The sequence below is a fragment of the Lissotriton helveticus genome, chromosome 4_1 (assembly GCF_964261635.1).
Source record: "Lissotriton helveticus chromosome 4_1, aLisHel1.1, whole genome shotgun sequence".
Taxonomy (NCBI): domain Eukaryota; kingdom Metazoa; phylum Chordata; class Amphibia; order Caudata; family Salamandridae; genus Lissotriton; species Lissotriton helveticus.
This window is the reverse complement of record NC_136063.1, coordinates 1,113,310,451-1,113,335,521: the sequence shown is the minus strand read 5'-3', so window position 1 is coordinate 1,113,335,521 and position 25,071 is coordinate 1,113,310,451. Positions and strand designations below refer to the sequence as shown.

The 25,071-nt window shown below is 44.2% G+C and overlaps 1 protein-coding gene across 2 annotated transcripts in view; it reads left to right on the top strand.

Moving 5' to 3' along the window:
- Nucleotides 1-24,715, top strand: part of LOC144829014 (uncharacterized) — a 458,030-nt gene extending 433,315 nt beyond the window's left edge. The window contains exon 6 of one of the 2 annotated variants that reach the window (XM_078687714.1): nucleotides 21,409-24,715. In XM_078687714.1, the coding sequence (XP_078543840.1) occupies nucleotides 21,409-21,629 (221 nt within the window). In that variant the 3' untranslated portion in view covers nucleotides 21,630-24,715. Of the gene's footprint in view, nucleotides 1-21,405 lie in introns of both variants that reach the window. The other variant, XM_078687713.1, reaches the window with a different exon arrangement.
- Nucleotides 24,716-25,071: the final 356 nt, after the last annotated feature.

Below are 25,071 nucleotides of genomic sequence, written 5' to 3'. Positions count from 1 at the left end.
ACTTTCCAAACACTCCGTCGAGGTTTGGGATCTAATTTCGTCTACACTTCCAGATATATGTTATCTTACTGAAACATGGCTCAAACCGCACTCTACCCCTGCCATAACTCTGGGAATTCCGAGCAACTACAAAATAGTTCGATTAGACCGTCCCATGAAACTAGGTGGCGGGATTGCTATTGTGCACAAACAGGAAATCAACATCATGGTCCTAGAAGAATTAAGTACCCCTGTAGTTGAGCTCCTAGTTTTCAAAATAACTCGGTCTCCAAAAGATAGTCAGAAAGGTGCCCTAGTCTATCGCCCTCCTGGTCCCTGTAATAACTTCTCCACCACACTGCTAGAGCTATTAGCTCCACATGTTAATAATGACAGTGATTTCATATTAGTCGGAGACTTTAATATACATAGTGAGAAGTCAGATTGTAGTGAGACACAATCCTTACTAACTGATCTATCCTGTCTAGGACTAATACTGAGAAATAGTGGGCCCACCCATCAGGCAGGACATACCCTAGACCTGATATTCTCCAATGTCCCACTTGTTTCCTGTCCTCCTGCAATACAGGTCAATTGGACGGACCACTTTATAGTCGAATTTACCACCCCTCACTGTGCACCTACCTCTTCACGTTCAACACTACTGCCAAATGTCCGTAGACAGTGGCATAAAGTCACTGACACCACTTTTAAGAAAAAATTCAATCCCCCCCATCTTCGCACCTCAAGACAATATTGAAACTGCCCTCTACAAATTCGAAGAGGAAATTAAGGAAGTCATAGATCAAATTGCCCCTTTTAAACAGTTCAAACCTAGACCGGCCAAAAAACAAGAAATCTGGTTCTCTGAGCACTTAAGGACGCTTAAACTAAATGCCAGAAAACTAGAAAAAGATGGAGAACCTCCCACCTACAAGAGGACAAGGGAAAATATTGGTTGCACTATCTATTTACCATAAAGCCATTCGCGTAGCACGCAAAACCCATATTGCAGCACAAATAAATGATGCAGGGAACTCGCCTAGGATACTCTATCAAATCTTGCAAACTTTTGTCAAACCAACTGCATGTGAATCCTCCGAAATAACATCTCAACAGTTATGTGACAAGATCTCCTGCTTTTTCACCGACAAGATTGACAAAATTTACGATAAGATAGTTTGTGCCAACATGATAACCCCCATAAATCTGACTACTTCCCAGATGGACACTAAACCTAAACTTAATGTACATTCATTGGGTACCTTACCCCCATCTCTTTACAGGAAACCTCATCACTAATACGACAGATTAAGAGTGGGAGCCCAAATGACATCATCCCTGCCAGGTTAATGCCTATCCTAGCTGAACAACTTAGCCCAACAATTGAAAAACTAGTGAATCTCTCTCTTAGTTCAGGCGTTGTCCCTAAAGAATGGAAACAAGCCCTTGTCAGACCCATAAGGAAAAATACTACTACTCCATGGACTGACTTAGCTAATCTTAGGCCTATTTCCTTATTACCATTCTTGGGGAAACTGATTGAAAAACATGTTAACCTGCACCTCTCCAGATACATTGAACTTGTTGGGGCCCTGGACTACTCCCAGTCTGGGTTCCGGCCAAAGTATAGTACAGAATCCACCCTTCTGTCTGTCACTGATGACCTACACATGTTCCAGGACAAGGGCCTATCAGTCATCTTGGTTCTATTAGATCTTTCGGCAGCGTTCGACACTGTGTCTCATACCATCTTAACTGAACGGTTGTCGAACGCTGGCATCAAGAACATAGCCCTTGACTGGTTGAAGAGTTTTCTATCTGATCGCACCCAGAGAGTCACCATGGGTGCGTATCGTTCAACGGAAGTAGAGATCTCAAAAGGGGTGCCACAGGGCTCTTGTTTAGGCCCAACCCTTTTTAATATCTACGTGGCACCCCTGGCAAGAGTAATGCGCAGATACGGATTCATCCCCGTATCGTACGCAGATGACACACAGCTCCTCTTCCCTTTTAAGACTCTCTCCGCTGATGTTAGAAACTCTTTTTCTTCAGGCATGAAAGCAGTGGCAAACTGGATGTCCTCCAATTGCCTTCAGTGTAACGTCAGCAAAACTGAGGTAATGCTATTTGGGGAGGCTAAAATGGTATTGACTCCAGAATGGTGGCCACAAGACTTGGGAGCAGTACGGGAACCTAAACAGGTCGTGAAAAATCTGGGGATCCGATTTGACCAAGATCTGTCACTCAAACAACACACGAACTATATTTCAGGAATATGCTTCAATACCACAGCCTCTTACGTAAAGTCTTTCCTCTGCTGCCTGATTCTTCAAGAAAAACCCTTGTTCAAGCATTGATTCTAAGTCGGATCGACTATTGTAATGGCCTGTTGCTTTCTGCCAACGATGGGGTACTGGCGAAGTTACAGGTCATTCAAAACACGGCGGCTCGCCTTGTTCTCAATGCTCCCCCGAGAACTGCCTCCAAACCCCTCCTGGAGCAGCTGCACTGGCTCTCAATAAGACAGAGAACCAAATTTAAAATATGCTGTCTTATCCACAAATGTTTGAACGGACAAGGGCCAGCCTATTTAGAGCAAAAGTTTGTCCCTTATGTCCCAACTCGAACTCTTAGGTCCGGTAACAATCTCCTCTTAGTGGTCCCCCGTGCCAAAAAAACCAGACATGATTGTAAAGCTCTTTCTATTGCTGGACCCACTCTATGGAACAAACTCCCCCTATCTCTAAGACAATGTAAAGAACACCTTAAATTTCGCAAACTCCTGAAAACTGTACTATTCACAAATAAGATCTAGTCTCCCTCACCCATCCACCTCCTCTGTTATTACCGGCCTCAAAAGCGCAGAGATACTCCAGTTTGGAGTCCATTCAAGCGCTATACAAACCAGCAAATAAAATAAATAAATAAATAAAATAAATAAATCAGAGGGCACTATCTCTTCATTTTTGGAGGAGTACCAAAAAATTTACCAAAGTGGTTGCTAATAAAATCGAACCACAGTCCAAGTATGGAAATTGGAGATTAAATGTGTAATCTACCTGTGTCTCTTGTAACCATTCCTCCAAAAGGAGCAGGGGTCTATTTTTTCAGCTGTTGTTAACATTTAACCCTATGTAGAGTGCCTACTATTTTAGTGGTTATCAGTCCTCTATATATTGATTTATTCTTGTCTGCCAAAGCCTTTTAGCACCAATCACACTCACATATAACTGGGCTTTTATGCACACTCATAAATCTTGTTTCACTTTTCAAACTATCTTTTCTAGAACCAAATCACCATACAGTACAAGAACTTTAAGAGGTTAGCTTTTGTTTCAGACATTATTCAGAGAGCACAGGTATCATTCCCTGACTATAACTATCCACACTGCCAGAAGATTTAAGGGTTATGCCAATATGTTCTAATGTCTCTGTGAGCAACACTGACTGAAAGGTATGTGGCATTTTACTTTTTCCACACCATATTTTGTGCTCTGAACGCATACTCATCTATACGTGGTTTTTGCGCCCTGATTACATACTTTTCAATATGTGTTGAGTAACCGAGTGTTACTATCTACATGTTCTTTTTTATTAAAAGGGATAAGGAGAAGCAACTGTACATTGTGTATACACTGGCATGCTGTCACTCTGCAGCAGTATGGTACTAGAATATCATGACAATTTCTGACAAAAATATTACGCAACTGTAATTTATAATAGAAATTCTACACCGTGTGGGATTATAGTTTTGTAAACAATATTTAGAACACAGTATCTTTGTCAGACAATATTTTTGTTGCTGGTGTTGTGAAATGCACCTGTCGGAAACTCATCACCAATGTAAATTCTGTTAATCACATTTCACAGTAGATCAAGTAATGCTCAGGACCAGCGCTAAATTGTACTTTCTCTTGTCCACTAGTGGAGTCGTAGAAAATACCTGAAGGATGCTCATTTTCTTAATATGAGTACATTTGAAAATGATCTACCAAATGGTGGATTTTCTTCCTTTTGAATCACAATAAAAATGTATGGGAAATATTGTTATTTATGTCTCATGATTATTACGTGTTGAATGGGCACATGGCCACTGAAGGCTTTTTAGAGTTGTGTTGCTCAAACACGATATACTAATTTGTATCATTTCACCAAAGAAATGGCCACCCTATGGTAGCATTTTGATTATTTATTAAAATAAAAGAAAGCTGGTGACTGAGATGACAGTGTTTGAGAAGATCAAGGACACTGGTTGCCCAGTTGAAGCTTACTCGGAAAACAATAGTATTTGAGCTTATTATGCTTTAAACCTCACCACTGCCCATCACATTTGGTATGTATAACAAGAATTTGCTATGTTTTCTTTCTTTTAAGAATGATGACTATTTGTTAATGCATTGCAAGGATGTTTGCAACTTAAGCCTTAACCATGCCGTTCCATACGGGCAACTACATCACTAGTGACATGCCAGGGATTTAATAACGTTTCCTGGGCTGGTGGTTACAGTTCAGGGCAGCATGATATAGGTCCTCATGTGCAAAACAATACAAAAACACATTCTACGTCACTGTCGGTGACTGAACATAGACAGAATGCTATAGATTACGAGCCCTATAGCAACTTTAAAAAGAAAACTATACACATTCAACCCATTCTATTCAAAATGATAATCACCTACACTTCATGATTTTGTATAGTATGGATGCAGAGGGATTGCATTTAGGAACTCTGTTCTGTTTGCATATTACAGTGCTCTGCTCAGTATAAATTAGGCCTACATTCTTGTAATAAAAGGTGTGTTTCTTGTGGGTGTCCCAGGTATGTTTTAAAACATGTTGTCTGTAAACCAGTTTCAAATGTATTCTGTATTCACACTTCACAAAAAGAAACAGTCCTGTAGAAAAGAATTGAATGCTGCACACATCTAAGTAAGTTTCTCAGAAAGAGGCATTTTAAGAACTTTGAAAGAAGATGCTGAATGAGTGGTATGCTTTTAAACTCAAAGCTATAGATGTAACTTCTCTTTTAAGAAGGTGACAAATAAACACAAATTCCATGATCAGTAAAACAATAGTTTTCCTGTCAAGAAGTAATCCTTATGTCCTCCCCGTTTGAACTACTTTTTAGGTCGAGGACAGGAAATGCTGGCTTGCCAGCTTCCAGTCGGAGATTTAATGATTTTGAGTACAGGGCTTGAACCCGCCTCTCTCCTTCATCTCTCCTCCATTGGCTGGCTTCCTAAACGGAGGCCAGCCATTGGAGGAGAGATGCATCACTCCAAACAAGCCCCGTCTCTTTCGGATTCGGGGGCGTACATTTTGCTGTTCTTTCGCCAGTGACGTCATCCGTCACTCAAAACAACAAATACACGCCCCCGAATCCGAAAATGTTCGGATGCTTGCGGCCGCCATTTTATTTTTTTAGCTCCATGTTCAGGCTGCCTGCTGCAGAAGCAGCCATTCCTGTGTGCTCGCCTAATGCTGCGCCTGGCCCAGGCACTCCCGGGCTATTTCTAGCAGCACTGGCAGCAGTCACTGGGCAGAGAATCCAAACCGGGAACGTAAAACCGGCACCTAAAATAAGTGCGTGGTACGGATGCTTTCAGTACCGGAGACCAGGGATCCTTCCAGAGAGATGTGAGTGGGCGAGCGGCAAATGTAATTACCTTTTGTTTCACTTTGAAATGAAGCATTAGATACTGAACAGATATTTAATGCATCGACCTCAACGTTTTACTATTTTCCCAGGATACATTTTGGATTATATGAAAGGTAAGCGGGATTGGAATTTACCCCCCAGCTCGTAATCAGTAACGCGTCCTGCTGTCGCCATGAAATGGTGGGGCCTCAGAGGGAAGCGAGGCTGCCATATTAATGCAATTGTAATGTGTTCTATTGATTTAAAGTTATGCATTACCAATGCACAAATGAATAGGGTCCCGCCGGATCCCGGTCCCAGCGGGTATTTCTGGGCCTGATCTGGCATCCCGTGACCCAGGGAAACATGCTGAATTGGCCCTTGTGTAATCTTCCGACACCGGGACAAAATCCTGCAGCGCCCGCACACTGCCGGTTTCTGTTCGGAGCAGCGACCAGCAGCCGTGGAAAGGCATTTCGTATTTTCACTTTCAGCCGGGCCGAAATTAAAGGCCTGATTTACAGGGCCATCCATTAGCCCTTCTTTCGTTCGTGTCACCCTGGCTGGGAACGATCTGCAGACTAACACTTTGACGTATATGAAATCTTGGTGCGGTCTCTGTGCACTGCGCCCTACTGTGTCTCTGGCAGCACATGTGCTATGCTTGGCTCGCCTGTGTGTCTGCCTGCACAGATCCGTGCAGTGCGCGTCTACCCTGTGTCTCTGGTTGCACAGATTTGTGCTGTGTGTAGCCCCCCGTGTCTCTGGCTACACAGATGTGTGCAATGCGTGCCTCTGGTTGCACCGATGCATGGCTCCCCTGTGTCTCTGCCTGCACCGATCTGTGCTGTGCGTGGCTCCCGTGTCTCTGGCTGCACAGATCCGTGCTGTGCGTGGGCTCCCATGTCTCTGGCTGCACAAATCTGTGCTTGTCTCTGCCTGCACCGATCTGTGCCTTGCGTGCCTCTCCTGTGTCTCTGGCTGCACAGATGCGTAGCCCCCCTGTGTATCTGCCTCCACCGATCCGTGCTGTGCGTTGCTCTACCCTGTGGCTCTGGCTGCACAGATGAGTGGCTCCCCTGTGTCTCTGCTTGCACTGATCCGGGCTATGCGTTGCTCTCCTCTGTGTCTCTGGCTACTGTGAGCGGTATATGAAATCGAACAATTGTTATTAATTAGGGGTGTTGAAGTCATTAAATAATGTGGAATAAAGAACACGCGTCGTATAATTTCGTACTAGCAATTAAACGTAAAAAGTGTCCCGTTTGAAAAATATATATATGAGAAAACCTACAATGCTGTGTATATTATAGTTATATATTTGAATTAATTCACAAGTTACCTGAATATTGTTTTCCTTTGAAACAACTCTGTGATCACTGTATAATGTGGTAAACGTGTGTTTGTTTAGGTGAGCGAGTATGCATATTGTCAGGGGTCTCCATATGAAAGCATGTGTATGTTTGTGTGTGTAGTTATATGAGTTTGCCAGTATGAGGGTCTTTAGGAGTAAGCTTGACTACATGTGTGTACGCGCATGTCTGCGTGTGAGAGCACGTGTTTATGTTTGAGTGTGGCCGGTAGGTGAAAGCGTGTATGAGTTGTGTCTTTGTATCCGTACTTCTGTGTGTAGTTCCGGTGTCACCTCTCTTTCCCTGGCCTGCAGTCCCCTTCATGTAATCAGGTTCTCACCCTCAAGGAAACATCTTTTCCTCTGCACGTTCCAAAATTTGCATATTTGTGGGCGTGTCTTCTCGAGAGGCATAAGTGGTAGCTTTGTGTGGGTCTGTTCTCGCCGAGGACTGCACTCTCCCTGTTTTTATTGCACCTGCATGTCGAAAATCCTTTTTGAGCACGATAACAGCATGTCATGACTATCGGGAGGTGGCCTCATCCCGTTTCACTCCTTGCTTAGTGGCACGTGGGACCTTGTTTTCTGCACAGGCACACAAAACAGCAGTGGGTGGCCTGTTTGCAGGATGGACGGCAGACATGCTTTAAGGCGCTTCAGACCCCAAGCAGGAACCGGCACATGCCTCGCCATCGGGGCGTGCATTGCCAGATGTGCACTGGAAATAATTTCCCATGATAGGGGACACAAGTCCTGTTGATTCAGTTAATTAGACCCCGATTATTGCTGTAAGGTCTTGGTGGTAAATGCTATTCAAAACCCATTGTTAGTATTAGATTAGAAATCTTTCCGATGTATAGAAGGCTAATGTAGCCTCTTAAGTTAATGTATTGTTTTGAAGTGATAGCAAAAGGGGTTAAATGACATCTTGGAGATGTGGTAAACCACTCTTTGCGTTAAGCCACATGCATATTATATTAAGGCTCACATCATATGACCCTTCAAACCAATTTGGTTTTCTCAAGGGGTGCTCCTGGTAGGGGTCATCTCAAGGCCAGGCAAATGAGACTCACAGTACTGAATTACACAGTGTGAGTACTCCTGCATTTGAAGAGGGATGTACCGCTGAAGCCCTCATCAGTAATAACAAGCATTTTCATAGCCAATAGGTCTCGCATTTGGGACCTTATAAGTATTTTGTTATGCAGCACAATATCCTTGGTGCAACAACATCAACTGTTGCATAGCTAAACACTTATAAGGTCCCAAAGGAGTGACCTATTGGCTATGCCAATGCTCCGAGATGACCATGACATCAGCGCTGTGCCAGCCCCTCCCGGGCTCCCAGACGCGCCCCTCCCATGTCTCTCCCATCACACTTGCTGCCTTTACCAATGTTTCAGCAGTCACCTTTGTTTGGGAACATTTTGGGATTTTGATTCTTTCGGTTTGGGCCTCCCACGTTCTATTTTATCTGTGGTATAAGTTTATGTTCATTTGTCCTGACCTTTGACCTATGTTTTTACCCTTTAGCCTCCTACCTTTGAATTTGACTTTTAACTTGTGCTTCTAACCAACCAATGCCATTTGCTTTCTGTTATCTGGTTCTGATTTGTGAAAGGCGCCTGCGTTGTCCTAGTCGCGACCGCTCTGTGTGTGTGTGTGGGGCCCTGTGTGTGTGTGTGGGGCCCTGTGTGTGTGTGGGGGGCTCTGTGTGTGTGGGGGGGGGCTATGTGTGTGGGACTCTGTGTGTGTGTGTGTATGTGGGGGCTCTGTGTCCGCGAATACTCTCTACTACTCTCTAATGCTCACCTATTGCCATTGTAAATGACAATACCATTTATTTATGTTTAAAAATGTCATGAGCAATGCCAATAGCTCTACCTTTAATAATGCCGAGACCATTGCATTGTAATTGCTTGTTAAAATATCTAATGCTTTGGTTTCCTGCTGTAGACAAATGCCCTACCTCAGTTGATGAGTTAGTAATATTAACACCATCTGAGCAAAACTGCATGAATACAGTAATATTCATGTGGAAGGTACTCAGTTAACCTTTTAAAGCTTTGGGATCTGCTTCCTGTCTTGAAGTAGATGTAGTCAGTGGTTGTGTTTTATAATGTAAATAAATATAAATATCAATACCATGTTGTGTTCAGCATTTTAACTTTTAATCCATCTGAGCAAGAAACATTTTGGTGACATCTGAGAATTCTCAGCAGCTGGGGGTTCCTCCAGGAATTGTGTCAAATACATATTTATGTGAAAATGCTTCAGCCTAAGAGTCACTTAATTGTAATAAGCCCTGTGTACCCTACAGATCACTGAGGGGTTGCTGTATCATGGATTTAAACCTATTGGTGTATTTGTTAGCACAGTTTAACAAATGTTTACACATGGTTACTATAAAAGCACAGCATATGTTATGCCTGCATGGCTACATACAGTACAATGTCAGTATTATGACTAGCTATATTAGGACAGTTTAGTCTACTTATTCCAGCCTGTCGATTTATATGCCTGAATATGCCCCGCTTAGCAATGGAAATGTGTATTAGTGCATCTGAAAAATATTTGTTTTCTCTGAGGAAGATTTGGGTATTGGGTAGATAGAAAACAACAGCGATATGTAAATATTCACAGTTATGTGTGGGAAATGTGCGTTGTCATGGGAAAATGAAGTTTTGAGAAAGTCGCTTGCAACTGTCCTGTGAAATAGTTGAGCTTGTTCAGTCCGTGCAAACAAGAGACCGCTGTTCCCTGTGGGTTCCAATCACGAGGCTGCGCATGACGAAGGCTCTGTTTTGAATGTGTGTTCAATTAAAAGAGCTTGTTAAAAATGAGATAGTTTGAAAGAAAGAATTATATAAATTACTCAGATTTCCAGTGTAGCTGAAATCCTGCATATTCACACAAATTAGAGGTCTTTAGGCGAATGCAGTATACCGATAAAACGGTGGCTTTAAACAATGTCTCTTTACTCACTTTGGGGCATATTTACAAGCCCCTATTGCCACAGGAACGTCACTTTTTACGACGTTCCTGTGGCGATTGGGGCTTTGCCTTATTTACAATGCAGTGCTAAGCCACAGAACATGGCTTAACGTGGCTTAACGCTGACTTGTAAATAAGGCCCCCCTTTCACGCTATGCTTAGTGTGAAAGGGGAGGGCAGTGGGTGTTGCTCTGGGCGTTCCATCTCAACACCCATTGATTCTGACGATTCCCCCTATTTACAAGGGAGGCGTAAAGGGAGGCAGTGCCAGAATAAAGACCATAGAAAACCTGGTCTTACAGGCACGAGGAGAAATGTTAAATTCTCCTAATTTTTGCTGTTTTCATGTGTGCTGCCTTGTACAGCACACATGAAAACAGCAGGCCAATGATGGCACATAAACAATCCTTTTCTAGGTCGAGCCTAGCGCGGCGCACATGCGCTATTCTATGGGGAGGCCTCTTGGAATCACGCCGGACTTCCCCAAAACATTTCCGTGTGGTTTTTCAACTTCCACACATTCTATTGGCCTTTGTGTGTGGCTTTCAAAAACGAAAGCACGCAATTGGCCAAAGGTGGGTGCATGTCCCTCCTTTTCTCTAAATGGTCACTCCCACGGCCTCCAGCAGTCGGGAGCGAGCAGTGGCGCACAGGCTGCCAGCTGCATTCCTCCCTTGTCATGGATCATGTTACAAATTAAACATAGCGCAGTCGCTTTCACTTTCGCGGCCTCGCGTGCTTGTCTTCCACACTTGTCTGTGGTTCTTATTCATTTTCACTCCTTTATTGCAAGCACGTTATTTAATTAAAAGTCGGCGTCTAAAAAGGCAGTGCAGGCCTGCAAGGCAGGCATAGTCATGTCAGCTTAGCAGACCGCTGCACTTCCGGACAATTACCGGTGTGTATACCATGGACACTATGCTTCCAATTCCAGAGCATTACCGGTGTGTATACCATGGCACACTACACTTCCACTTCCGGAGCATTACCGGTGTGTATACCATGACATACTAAGCTTTTACTGCCGGAGCATTACCCCTGTGTATACCATGGCACACTACGCTTCCACTTCCGGAGAATTACCGGTGTGTCTACCATGGCACACTACGCTTCAACGTCCAGAGCATTACCAGTGTGTATACCATGGCACACTACGCTTCCACTTCCGGAGCATTACCACTGTGTATAGCATGGACACTACGCTTCCACTACCATGACACACTATGCTTTTACTTCTGGAGCATTACCTGTGTGTATACCATGGCACACTACACTTCCACTTTCAGAGCATTACCTGTGTGTATACCATGACATACTAAGCTTTTACTGCCGGATCATTACCCCTGTGTATACCATGGCACACTACGCTTCCACTTCCGGAGAATTACCGGTGTGTCTACCATGCACACTACGTTTCCACGTCCGGAGCATTACCAGTGTGTATACCATGGCACACTACGCTTCCACTTCCGGAGCATTCTCACTGTGTATAGCATGGACACTACGCTTCCACTGCCATGACACACTATGCTTTTACTTCTAGAGCATTACCTGTGTGTATACCATGGCACACTACGCTTCCACTTCCGGAGCATTACCACTGTGTATATCATGGACACTACGCTTTTACTACACTTCCACTTTCAGAGCATTACCTGTGTGTATACTATGGCACACTACACTTCCACTTCCGGAGCATTACCACTGTGTATACCATGGCACACTAGGCTTTTACTGCCGGAGAATTACCCCTGTGTATACCATGGCACACTACGCTTCCACTTCCGGAGCATTACCATGTGTATACCATGGAAACTACGCTTCCACTACCATGACACACTATGCTTTTACTTCTGGAGCATTACCAGTGTGTATACCATGGCACACTACGCTTCCACTTCCGGAGCATTACCACTGTGTATATCATGGACACTACGCTTCCACTACCATGACACACTATGCTTTTACTTCTGGAGCATTACCTGTGTGTATACCATGGCACACTACACTTCCACTTTCAGAGCATTACCTGTGTGTATACTATGGCACACTACACTTCCACTTCCGGAGCATTACCACTGTGTATACCATGGCACACTAGGCTTTTACTGCCGGAGCATTACCCATGTGTATACCATGGCCATTACGCTTCCACTTCCGGACCATTACCAGTGTGTTTACCATGGCACACTACATTTCCATTTTTGGAGCATTACTGTTGTGTTTATCATGGCACATTACGTTTCCACTTCCGGAGCATTACGGGTATGTTTACCATGGTACACTATGCTTCTGAAGCATTACCGGTTTGCATTCCATAGCATACTACGCTTCCACTTCAGACTACTGGAAATGCTCCACTTCCAGAGCATTACTTGTGTGTTTACCATGGCACACTACGCTTCCAGTTCCGGTGCACTACCAGTAAATATACCATGGCATACTACGCTTCCACTTCCGGAGCATTACCGGTGTATATACCATGGACACTATGCTTCCGATTCCGGCGCAATACCAGTGTATACCATGGTACAGTAGACTTTTAATTCCGGAGTACTACCGGTGTGTATACCATGGCACACTGCACTTCTACTTCTGGAGCATTACCGGTACGTATACCATGACACACTGCACTTCAACTTTTGGAGCATTACCGGTGTGTTTACCATGGCACTCTATGCTTCCACTTCCGGAGCATTACAGTTTTATACCCTGGCACACTAGACTTTTACTTCCGGAGTATTACTGGTGTGTTTACCATGGCACACTACGCTTCCACTTCTAGAGCATTTCTGGTGTGTATACCATGGCACACTACGCCTCTACTCTTGGAGCATTACCGGTGTGTTTACCGTGGCACACTATGCTTCCACTTCCAGAGCATTACCGGTTTATACCCTGGCACACTAGACTTTTACTTCCGGAGTATTACCAGTGTGTTTACCATGGCACACTATGCTTCCACTTCTAAAGCATTTCCAGTGTGTATACCATGGCACACTACGCTTCTACTCTTGGAGCATTACCGGCGTGTTTATCATAGCACATGCTTCCACTTCCGATTACAAAAAAGGCCTCACTTCTGGAGCAATACCAGTGTGTTTACCATGGCACACTACGCTTCCAGTTCTGGAGCATTACCGGTGCCTATACCATGGACACTATGCTTCCGATTCCGGAGCATAATCGGTGTATATCATGGTACAATAAGCTTTTACTTCCTGAGTATTACCGGTGTGTATACCATGGCACACTGTGCTTCCACTTCTGGAGCCTTACCGGTGTGTATACCATGGACACTACGCTTCAACTTCCGCAGCATTACGGGTGTGTATACCATGGCACACTAGGCATTTACTTCCGGAGCATTACCCGTGTGTATACCATGGCACATTATGCTTCCACTTCTGGAGCATTACCGGTGTGTGTACCATGACACACTACACTTCCACTTCCAGAGCATTACCGGTGTATACCATGGACACTATGCTTCCACTTCCGAAGCATTACCTGTGTGTATAACATGGCACACTAGGCATTTACTTTCGGAGCATTACCCGTATGTATACCATGGCACATTATGCTTCCACTTCCGGAGCATTACCGGTGCCTATATAGTGGCATACTATGCTTCCACTTCCGGAGCAATACCAGTGTGTATACCATGGACACTATGCTTCCACTTTCGGAGCATTACCGGTGTGTATACCATGGCACACTAGGCATTTACTTCTGGAGCAATACCTGTGTGTATACCATGGCACATTATGCTTACATTTCCGGAGTATTACCTGTGTGTATACCATGGCACAATTATTCACTTCAGGAACATTACCAGTGTGTATACCATGGACACTACGCTTCCAATTCCGGAGCACTACCGTTGTATACCATGGCACACTAGGCTATTACTTCCGCAGTATTGCCGGTGTGTATACCATGGCACACTATGCTTCCACATCTGGAGCATTACCGGTGTGTATACCATGGCACACTACGATTCTACTTTTGGAGCATTACCGGTGTGTATACGATGGACACTATGCTTTCAATTCCAGAGAATTACCGGTGTATACCATTGTACACTAGGCATTTACTTCCGGAGTATTACAGGTGTGTATACCATGGCACATTATGCTTCTACTTCTGAAGCATTACCGCTGTGTATACCATGGCACACTAGTCTTTTACTTCTGGAGCATTACCCGTGTGTATAACATAGCACACTATGCTTCCACTTCCGACGCATTACCCATGTGTATACCATGGCACACTACGCTTCTACTTTTGGAGCACAGCCGGTGTCTAGCACACTATGCTTCCACTTCCGATGACTAAAAATGCCTCACTTCCAGAGCATTAATGGTGTGTTTATCATGGCACACTACACTTCCAGTTCGGGGCATTACTGGTGTGTATACCATGGACTATGCTTCCAATTACAGAGCATTACCGGTGTGTATACCATGGCACACTAAGTTCCACTTCCTTAGCATTACTGGTGTGTATACCATGGACACTACGCTTCCACTTCTGGAGCATTATGCATGTGTATACCATGGCACAATATGCTTTTACTTCCGGAGCATTTCCGGTGTATATACCATAGCACACTACGCTTCTACTTTTAGAGCATTACTGGGGTGTTTACCAGGGGGAACAGCCATTACAACACAGGTTTTACCACGCGTTGCTTTTACATCGCATGCATTACAACGCATGCGATGTTACAATGCGTGGTAAAACCACGCACACTATTACATCGCATGCGCTTTTACAACGCATGCGATGTAATGTGTAATGGCGCGGTGGGGGCGGCTATCTACGTCGTTGTGAGGAAACAGGCGGTTTCCTCACAACGACGTGAAGCAAGCAGGAAGGAGGAAGCAGGATCCGACGGCGACGCTGGAGAGGAGAGAGGTAAGGGGGTTTGGGCATGGGGTGTGGGGTTACTTATGTAGGGTTTAGGGTAGTTTAAAAGTAGTGTGGTAATGTTTGGGTGTGTTTTTTAAAAACGTTTTAGTGTGTGTTGTGGTGTGTTTATTTAGTGTATTGTATTAGGGAGGGTAGTGTAGTGTTTATGTAGTGTAGTGATTTAGGTTTTAGGGTAGTGTAGTGTTGTAGTGTTTGTTGATTGTAGTGTTTTAGGGTTTAGGGTAGTGTAGGGGTGGGGGAAGTGTGGGTAGCTTAGTAGTGTTTTAGGGTTTAGGGTAGTGTAGGGGTGGGAGTAGTGTGGGTAGCATAGTAGTGTTTTAGGGTTTAAGGTAGTGTAGGGGTGGGAGTAGTGTGGGTAGCGCAGTAGTGTTTTAGGGTTTAGGGTAGTATAGGGGTGGGAGTAGTGTGGGTGGCGTAGTAGTGTTTTAGGGTTTAGGGTAGTGTAGGGGTGGGAGAAGTGTGGGTAGCGTAGTAGTGTTTTAGGGTTTAGAGTAGTGTAGGGGTGGGAGTAGTGTGGGTAGCGTAGTAGTGTTTTAGGGTTTAGGGTAGTGTAGGGGTGGGAGTAGTGTGGGTGGCGTAGTAGTGTTTTAGGGTCTAGGGTAGTGTAGGGGTGGGAGTAGTGTGGGTGGCGTAGGAGTATTTTAGGGTTTGGGGTAGTGTAGGGGTGGGAGTAGTGTGGGTGGCGTAGTAGTGTTTTAGGTTTTAGGGTAGTGTAAGGGTGTGGGTAGTGTAGTAGTGGCTTTGGGTAGTGTAAGGGTGGGAGTAGTGTGGGTAGTGTAGTAGTGTGGTAGTGTTTTGGGGTTGGAGTAGTGTAGGGGTGGGAGTAGTTTGTTGTGTAGGTGTAGGGATAGGGATGTAACTTACCTTGCATACTTTTACCATAAGTATAGCTTTACCACGCATGCCTTTGCGTTATAATGGCATGCGTGGTAAAAGCATACTCGTGGTAAAAGTATGCGATGTAATGGCATGCAATGTCATTGACATCACGTTGTAATACCCGCGTTGTAATGGTATGCGTGGTATTACAATGCGATGTAATGACATACATCCGTTTACCAAGACACACTACGCTTCCACATCCGGAGCATTACCGGTGTATACCATGGCACACTATGCTTTTTCTTCCGGAGTGCTACTGGTGTGTTTCCCATGCCACACTATGCTTCCAAAGCATTATCGGTTCCACTTCCGATTGCTGAAAATGCTCCACGCATTACCGGTGTGTTTACCATAGCACACTACGATTCCCGTTCCGGAGCATTACCGGTGTATACCATGGTACACTAGGCTTTTACTTCCAGAGTATTACTGGTGTGTATACAATGGCACACTACGCTTCCACTTCCGGAGCATTACCGGTGTATATAGCATGGCACACTATGCTTCCACTTCCGGAGAATTACTGGTGTGTATACCATGGACACTATGCTTCCAATTCCGGAACATTACCAGTGTGTATACCAAGGCACACAGTATTCTTTTACTCCTGGAGCATTACCGGGGTGTATACCATGGCACAATATGCTTCCACTTCCGGAGCATTACTGGTGTCTATACCATGGCACACTATGCTTCCAGTTCCGGAGCATTACCGGTGTGTATACCATGGCACACCAGCCTTTTACTTCTGGAGCATTACCCATCTGTATACCATAGACACTACACTTCCATTTCCAGAGCATTACTGTGTGTATACCATGGCACACTAGGCTTTTACTTCCAGAGCATTACCCTTGTGTATACCATGGCACACTATGCTTCCACTTCGGGAGCATTACCAGTGTGTATACCATGGCTGGTGAGGTACGTGGAAGTTGGTAAAAAGCAGCAATCCGTACACTCCATGGGGCTGGTCATGTAATTAATCAAACAGGAGCGCAAGCCACTGTCTTCAGTCCCTCCAGCAGCCTTAAGCGGCATCTTAGACTTTCACTGTCAAAGTGCAATATGCTGCTTAATGCTCCTGGAGAGAGCGGGTTCGGACAGTTTGACCACGTACATATTCCACTCTAGTCTATTTGCTGTCACTAGCATTGCAGCAGTCTGCTATGAACTGCTTTTCTCTTTGGCCAGTATTGAAAAGACGAATTGCATAGCAACAGTTGAATTATTGAACATGCATGTGAGTGCACTTCTGCAGTACAGCCTGATTAAAATTTAAAAAACAGACAGACGTGAAAAGGTTCCTACTGTGTGAGAGGGTAATAATCGGGGCCACCGGAATTATGTGGCAGGGGAGGGCAAAATATGCAGCAGGGTTGAGTAAATTATGTGGCAAGAAAAGGCAAATTACGAAGCACAATGCCGCACATATTGTCATGGTATTACTTCATTATTTTGCCATTTTGTAAACATGCTAAGTTCAAGTTCAAGTTCATAAATTTGTATAGCGCGCTACTCACCCAGAGGGTCTCAAGGCGCTTGGGGAGGAGGGGGGTACTTACTTATCAAATATCCAAGTTTTAAGTTGTTTTCTGAAGGAGAGGTGGTTCTGTGTAAGGCGGAGGTGTGTGGGGAGAGAATTCCATGTTTTGGCCGCTAGGTAGGAGAAGGATCTTCCTCCCATGGTGGATCTGTTAATGCGCGGAATAGCGGCTAGGGCTTGATTGGATGAACGAAGTTGGCGGGTGGGGGTGTAAAAGGACAGGCGCTTGTTGAGGCATTCGGGTCCTAGGTCGTAGAGGGCTTTGTGAGCATGGGTGGGGAGTCGGAACGTTATCCTCTTGTTGACGGGAAGCCAGTGGAGGTCTTTCAGGTGATCGGAGATGTGAGCTTGGTGGGGGTGTCGAGTATGAGTCTGGCAGAGGCGTTTTGAATGCGTTGGAGTTTTTTCTGTAGTTTGGCTGTGATTCCGGCATAGAGGGTGTTTCCGTAATCCAGTCGGCTTGTGACCAGTGCGTGGGTGACCGTTTTTCTTGTTTCGGTGGGGATCCAACGGAAGATTTTTTTGAGCATGCGAAGGATGTTGAAGCATGATGAGGAAACAGCGTTGACTTGTCTGGTCATCGAGAGGGAGGAGTCCAGGATGAAGCCGAGGTTGCGTGCGTAATCCGTGGGTTTGGGTGCGTTGCCAGGGCCGGTGGCCACCATGAGTCGTCCCAGGCAGAAGGGGATGATCCTAAGATGAGGACTTCCGTTTTGTCCAAATTCAGTTTTAAGCGGCTGTTCTTCATCCATTCGGCCACTTCTTTCATCCCATCGTGTAGGTTGGTTTTGGCGGTGTTTGGATCTTTGGTTAGGGAGAGGATCAGCTGGGTGTCGTCTGCGTAGGAGATGATGTTGAGGTTGTGTTGGCGCGCGATGGAAGCGAGGGGGGTCATGTATACGTTGAAGAGGGTTGGACTGAGTGAAGATCCTTGTGGTACGCCGCAGATGACTTTGGTGGCCTCTGACCTAAAAGGGGGAGGCGGACTCTATGGGTTCTTCCGGCGAGGAACGAGATGATCCAGTCCAGTGCTTTTCTTTGTATTCCGACGTTGTTGAGGCATTGTATAAGGGTGCTGTGACAGACCGTGTCGAAGGCTGCGGAGAGGTCCAGTAGGATGAGGGCGACTGTTTCTCCGTTGTCCAGTAGTGTTCGAATGTCATCTGTTGCTGCGATGAGGGCGGTCTCGGTGCTGTGTTTGGCTCGGAAGCCGGACTGAGAAGGGTCGAGGCATTTGTTGGATTCGAGGAAGGTGGCGAGCTGACTGTTGATGGCTTTCTCAATGACTTTGGCAGGGAATGGGAGGAGCGAGATAGGGCGGTAGTTCTTAAGTTCAGTGGGGTCTGCTGTGGGTTTCTTCAGAAGGGCGCTGAGTTCGGCATGTTTCCAGCTTTCCGGGAAGGTAGCGGAGTTGAGGGAGCAGTTGATGACGTCTCGGAGATGGGGTGCGATGATGGAGTCTGCTTTGTTGAAAATGTGGTGGGGACATGGGTCGGTAGGTGATCCTGAGTGGATGGAGTTCATCAGGTGGATGGTGTCTTCAGTGGTGATTTAGGTCCCATGCGTGGAGGTTGTTGGAGGGGGTATTAGGTTTGGGGGTGGGTGGGGTGGGTTGGTTTCTGGACTGGTTTTCGAAGCTGTTATGTATGTCGGCGATTTTGTTGTGGAAGAAAGAGGCTAGGGAGTCGCAGAGGTCTTGGGATGGGGTGATGTCGTTGGTGCCGGCGGTGGGGTTGGTAAATTCTTTGACGATGTTGAAGAGTTCTTTGCTGTTGTGGGAGTTGTTGTCAAGTCGATCCTTGAATGCTGATTTCTTGGTGGAACGGATCAGTTGGTGGTGTTTGCGGGTAGCGGTCTTGAAGGAGGTCAGGTTGTCATTGGATGGGTTTTTTCTCCAGGCTTTCTCGAGGGTACGACAGAGCTTTTTGGCTGTCTTAAGGTCATTGTTGAACTATCTGAGCTTTGGATTCACTTCATTGGTACCAGTGTAACACCCACATTTAGCAATAAGCAGCAGATAGGTGATCAGTCAGGCTTTGTAAAGGGCTTTAAGCAGCCCTGCAAGGAAATGCATGGGTTCTCGGATTTCCACTTCCGGCAGTGCCACATACTTCAGTCCGTGTAAAACTAAGATAGGCCCACGTGATGTGACATTACATTAAACAAATCTGGGCCTGGACCATGGGGTGAACAACAAGGAGGAAAGATTGCGGGCTTTCTCCCCTGGTCTGGTTCCATTTGTGAATAGATTCCATTTTGTGTGGGGCATCTGCTTTTGGTGAATACCATTCCTGTGGACAAGTGCCTTCTCTGGGTTCTTAGGTCTTCACGATCTGGCTAAGTAGCAGGCTTATGCATGGCCCTGTGGGACATTTTCAGTCATGACTATGGCCACTGCAAAATATTCTAAAGGAAAACATCACAACGTTATTGAAACATATCTGTTAAGGAGCGTAAATAATCGTAGCACAATAAAAATAACTCAGCTCTTCAATAAAAATGCATTGAATAAAATCATGTTATGTGTTCTGGAGTATTAATGTTCTTTCCAAATTAGTTATGAGATTTAATTAAAAAAATGTCATTTATTAATTTCAATTTTTTGTTATATAATGTTATAGCCTGCTTGCAGAGCGAACACATTCATATGAGTTACCATGCTACAAAATCACTACGGATAACAGAAATATTTGTAGTGCGCAACACAAATGCTCAAATAGTAATACAACATTTGGGGGGAAAGATGGGGCCCTGAGATGTACAGTACCTTATAGGGTGCTCTACTGCCTTTTAATGTTTATTCCTCGCTATCTCGTGTCCAGCCTGACAAATCACAATAATTTTTATTTTCTCAGTAGATTTCATTTCTAAATGTATATCATTAAATAATGAAATATGTGAGGTACTCAGCATTGTAATCTCAAAGTCTGTTATGATATATACACACATACACCCCATCAACACACATCATATCACAACTCACCACTACATTCCACACCATGCCAGTGCCCTTACGTCACTACACTAAGCACAACTTGCACACAGCCTTTACCGTACTAAACACAGCAGCTACATTGCTCTACAAAATACCTTAAAACATAGCCAATATCTCTGGCTAAACACTTATAAGGTCCCAAAGGCGAGACCTATTGGCTATGCCACTGCTTGTGTAAAATGCTGTTTTGCAACTTCTATGTGTGCTGCACTAAACAGCACACATAGAAGTTACAAAACAGCTTTTAAAGATTGTTTATGTGCAGGAAGTGGGACCTTCCATCGCATAAACAATCTTCCCCCCCAAGCCCAGACACCCTTGCACTATGGTGCAAGGGTGCCTGAGTTGGCGCTATGCTACTAAGTGTAGTGCCAGCACAGGGGAAAACGCAGGGCTGCACCATATTCTTGTAAATATGGTGCAGCCTTGCGTTTCTGAAGTGGCGGAGTGAGGCGTTCAGCCAAGAAGGCTATCGCCTCACTCCACCACTTTCCTTGTAAATATGCCCTCTGTTTATTTCTGTATGGGAACGCACAAAACAAAGAAATGGACGTTCACTCAGTGGTTAATGCTGTGTCAAACTACTTTGCAGAAAGCCTTATTGTGTTACAGCCTTTGCAAATGTTTTAGTCGTGAGAGAATGTAGATCTGTAGCAAGTCTTTGGGGAGTGTGAAACACGTTACTTGTAGTATGCAGATTCCCGCTGAAAGTGCACTGTCCTATTGTGACCTAGAATACATGGATTTCAATGACTCACAATGATCAATACCTAAACTGAATGTGTCACAGTGATGAATATGTAATTGCACACCCAGTACATGAAATTTTTGTGACTATCTGGTCACTTGTTCACGTGTCAGTAATTTGTGTATCCTATTTTCCACTATTGCAATATAAGAGCACATTTAATTTGTTCATTCTGAATTTGTTTTAAGAATGCTTTCAGCGTATTATTTTGTCATTAGAGTAAAAACCTCTTCCAAGCTCAATGCAGTATCATATCATTTGCTAGCAGAAGATCTTGGGAAATCACAAGTTGTTGTCTGTAGTCTCACTGTCTTTATATTTGTTTTCTTTCCAGCAGATGATTTGAAACCACCACCATATTGTGAATACGCCCCTGTTGGATCCAGCCCTGTTGCTCATGTGCAGAGCATACCAGAGAGCTATGAAGTCAACAGCTTGGGTGATGCCCCACCACCCTATACTCCGACCATAGTGACTAATGTGGAGAGGGAGGAAATCCCAGAGTGTCCCCAAACTATGGGTCCCGCTCCAACTGCCAACATGCAAAGTTCTACATAAAACAAGAACCGCAGTGACCTCAGTACTTTTGTTTCTAACCTTCTCAGCACCAAATCTCGTTTAACTATACATTGGGATTTTTTTTCCTATCCATATATTTCTCTTTTTTAAATTTAGGTTTGCTCCGTTGACGTGGACATGTGGAGCAAGTGAAATGGGTAGTTATTTGAATAGGCCCATGCTGATTTTTTTCAAGATATTAACTGCAAATCAATCATCCTCTGCGTTTTCCCAGCGCAAATGCTTTCTCTTAGTCTCTTCAGTCTTTTTACTATGGGTCTGCCCCAAGAAGTAAAGGAACTGCATTATTTTCATATTCTGCTGTCTGCACATACCAGGTATCCTGCCTTGTAAACACTCCTCGCCAAGTGCTCGGAATTCAACAGCGGGCTGATACAAATGCTTTGATTGCAAATGATAGATGGCCTACCCAGAATCCTCTGACGCAAGATGAGGCGTGCAGGAATCTTCTGGTTGGAACCGTCCTCGTGGCCTCTACAGCGCCCGGCTGGTGCTACCCAGAATTCTCTGACGCGAGAACAGGCTTCTGGAATCTTCTGGTTGGAACAGCAAAGGTTTCATCCCTATGGCCTGTACGACTCCGGGCGTTTGCTACCCAGAATCCTCTGAAGCGAGATGAAGCGTGCTGGAATCTTCTGGTTGGGACAGTCCTCGTGGCCTGTCAGCTCCGGGCTGTTGCTGCAGCAGTCGCCTCTTACATCGCAGGAGAGAACACACGATGAGTGGAGAGGTGATCTTGACGGCCCAGGTGCGCAGAAAATAAAACATTTGCTGAAATACTGCAATGCCAGCATGAGAATGCATAGTGTTCATATTTATGGGAAGATTCCCGTCCAGCAAAGGAAAGAAAACGGGGGAAAAACGATTAACGGCACTATGCGTGAATGAGATGTAATCTGATTGCTTTGTTACCAGTGACCTCTAAATAATTACATCAGCTTTTCTTTAAATCTGCTGCAACAGTAAACTGTAAGATAAGGTGCGAGGGTCTCTTTTGTAACTTCTGCTACAATTTCTTATCATGAACTCTTTTTAGTTCTTTTTTTGTATCTCTCAATGATATAATTACGATATCTTTCCTTCCAATATCTGTGGTGTCTTTTTTTTAATGTCTGCATTGTGTAAAGTAGGCCCAGCACGTCGCACCTCTGGAGAGAGTGACTGGGGTATCCTCTGTCTGAACTGCCAATTGCTCGGTTGGAATATTTACCACTAACAGTCTTATGTTTGTTTATGTCTCTTAAGATCCCCTTCTCTGCCGCTTTCTTGCAGTCCTAAGGCATGTAGCACTGTCCTGCCTCGAATGTCATGGGAACTACAGAGGATTAATGTATAGGTTTATGGGTTTAAATCAGTGTTTGAAATGGATAATTAGAAGTGCAGGTACTTTTTAGAAGAGTACCCGCTTGTTTCTGACTAGTGCCGGTACTCTCCCTCGCACACTAAAAAAGTACTGGGCAGTACCGGCCCATTTAAAGCACTGGTTTCAATATGTTAGGACTCACACTGTGACTTTTGCCCGTAAGATTATCCCCAGTTGAAGTTGGTATTTAGCCCAATATTAATTTTCATTAGAGAATATAGAGAACCCCAACCCCTTATTCGTTTCCAGCTCACTACGACACAATCTTTATCATTACTATCAAGTTTTCCTTCCCAACATAATAATTTTGGCGAAAGTCCCGTTTTTTTCTACCACGAAATAAAAACGTAATTTTATAGCACGTAATTCTAAGTTTGAACTTTGCAATGAACTGGATTGCTGAATCTAACATCCAAATGTTCGTGCACATTCCCACATTAATTAAATCACTTTTTGTCACTGAGCCCGTACTGATCCAGTTGCATCTCAAACAAGCAATTCTTTCTTGTGATGACACATGATGTCCACAAGTGATGACACCTGTGGACATCATGGATTCGGTTTGTGGAACTTATCATGTGTGCTGATTCAAAGTAATGATTTACTTAAAGCATACTAATCGAGTTGCTTGTATGCTGCCCACTTAGAAGTGCATTTTAAAAAACATGATAGAATGTTTGCAGCTTCCAGTAGAGCTTCATCATTGTAAGTGACCTAGGGCCAGGTGTAGGAGCCAAAATACCGGTCGGTAACGGCCGATTTCGGCCGTTACCGACCGGTATTTAGAAATTGGCATGTAGGGGCCTTTATTTTACAGAATCGTTAAATTTACAGATTCGGTAAATTTACCGATTCTGTAAAATAGTGAATCGGTAATTTTACCGAATCGGTAAATCCAAATGTAGGTGGGACTCTTCTGAGTCCCAAAGGCCTTTCAGATTCGGTATTTTACCACCCAATTCAATTGGGTGGTAAAATACCGAATCCAGGTGTGCATGCACTCCTATGCCATGTGACAGACAGACATGCCCTTAGGTCATGTCTGTGTGCCACATGGCACACATGCCTGTATTTGGGGTGCTAGAGGGTGTCAAAGTGACACCCCCTGCACCCTGGCAGAAATCGGTATTTACCGATTCGGTAATTACCGAATCGGTATTTCCCATTGATTCCTATGGGCTTCACAGCCCATAGGAATCAATAGGAAATACCAATTTGGTATTTACCGAATCGGTAAATACCGAATATTAACGATTCGGTATTTCAATTTCTAGAAATACCTACATCTCCCCCCTTCATATTTACCGATTCATAAATACCGAATCGGTAAAATTCGGTATTTATGAATCGGTAAATACGAATTACCTACATCTAGCCCTCAGTGATATGGATAAGTATTCTACACAATTGAAGGTACCTTTGTTGTTAGAAAGGGAGTTGTCAAAAAATGAGCAAAATTAAAAAAAAAATTATCATGTGACCTTTTACTAGCTGCCATGTACTACAACCATGTAGTAGTATATTTTATCAGATTTACAACTGAAAACGTTCAGAGATTGACAAAATAAACCGCAAGTTAAATATAACCTCGAGCTTAATGGAGGGAAAAGGGAATCATATTTTATAACTTTTAATGCAATGATGTAAGTTTATGTGCATTTTCCAAGAATTCTTTATAGAAGAAAGGCAAAGTAATATAAGACTCTGTGTTTTTTTTTTACCTTGCTGTCGATATGAATGTTGTGAAATGATTAAATAGAAGGCAAAAAAACCTTCGGGAAGAACGCTTATTTTTGGCATTCAGACCACTTCTAAGCACTGCCAGGCGTGACAAATAAAGGAACGGATGCATAGTGGCAGGAACACATTAATTAATAGTGTGAGCAAGGATTACAAATTCCATTCCTCTGGGTACATGATTGTCATCTTAGCCAATTGACCTAATCTAATGCCATACAATTCAGGAGATGACTCAAAGCAATTGGTCCCTAGCACCTCATTGCTATTAATAGTTTACAACATTTGTTACATCATGATAATTGTATAAATAACAGAGTT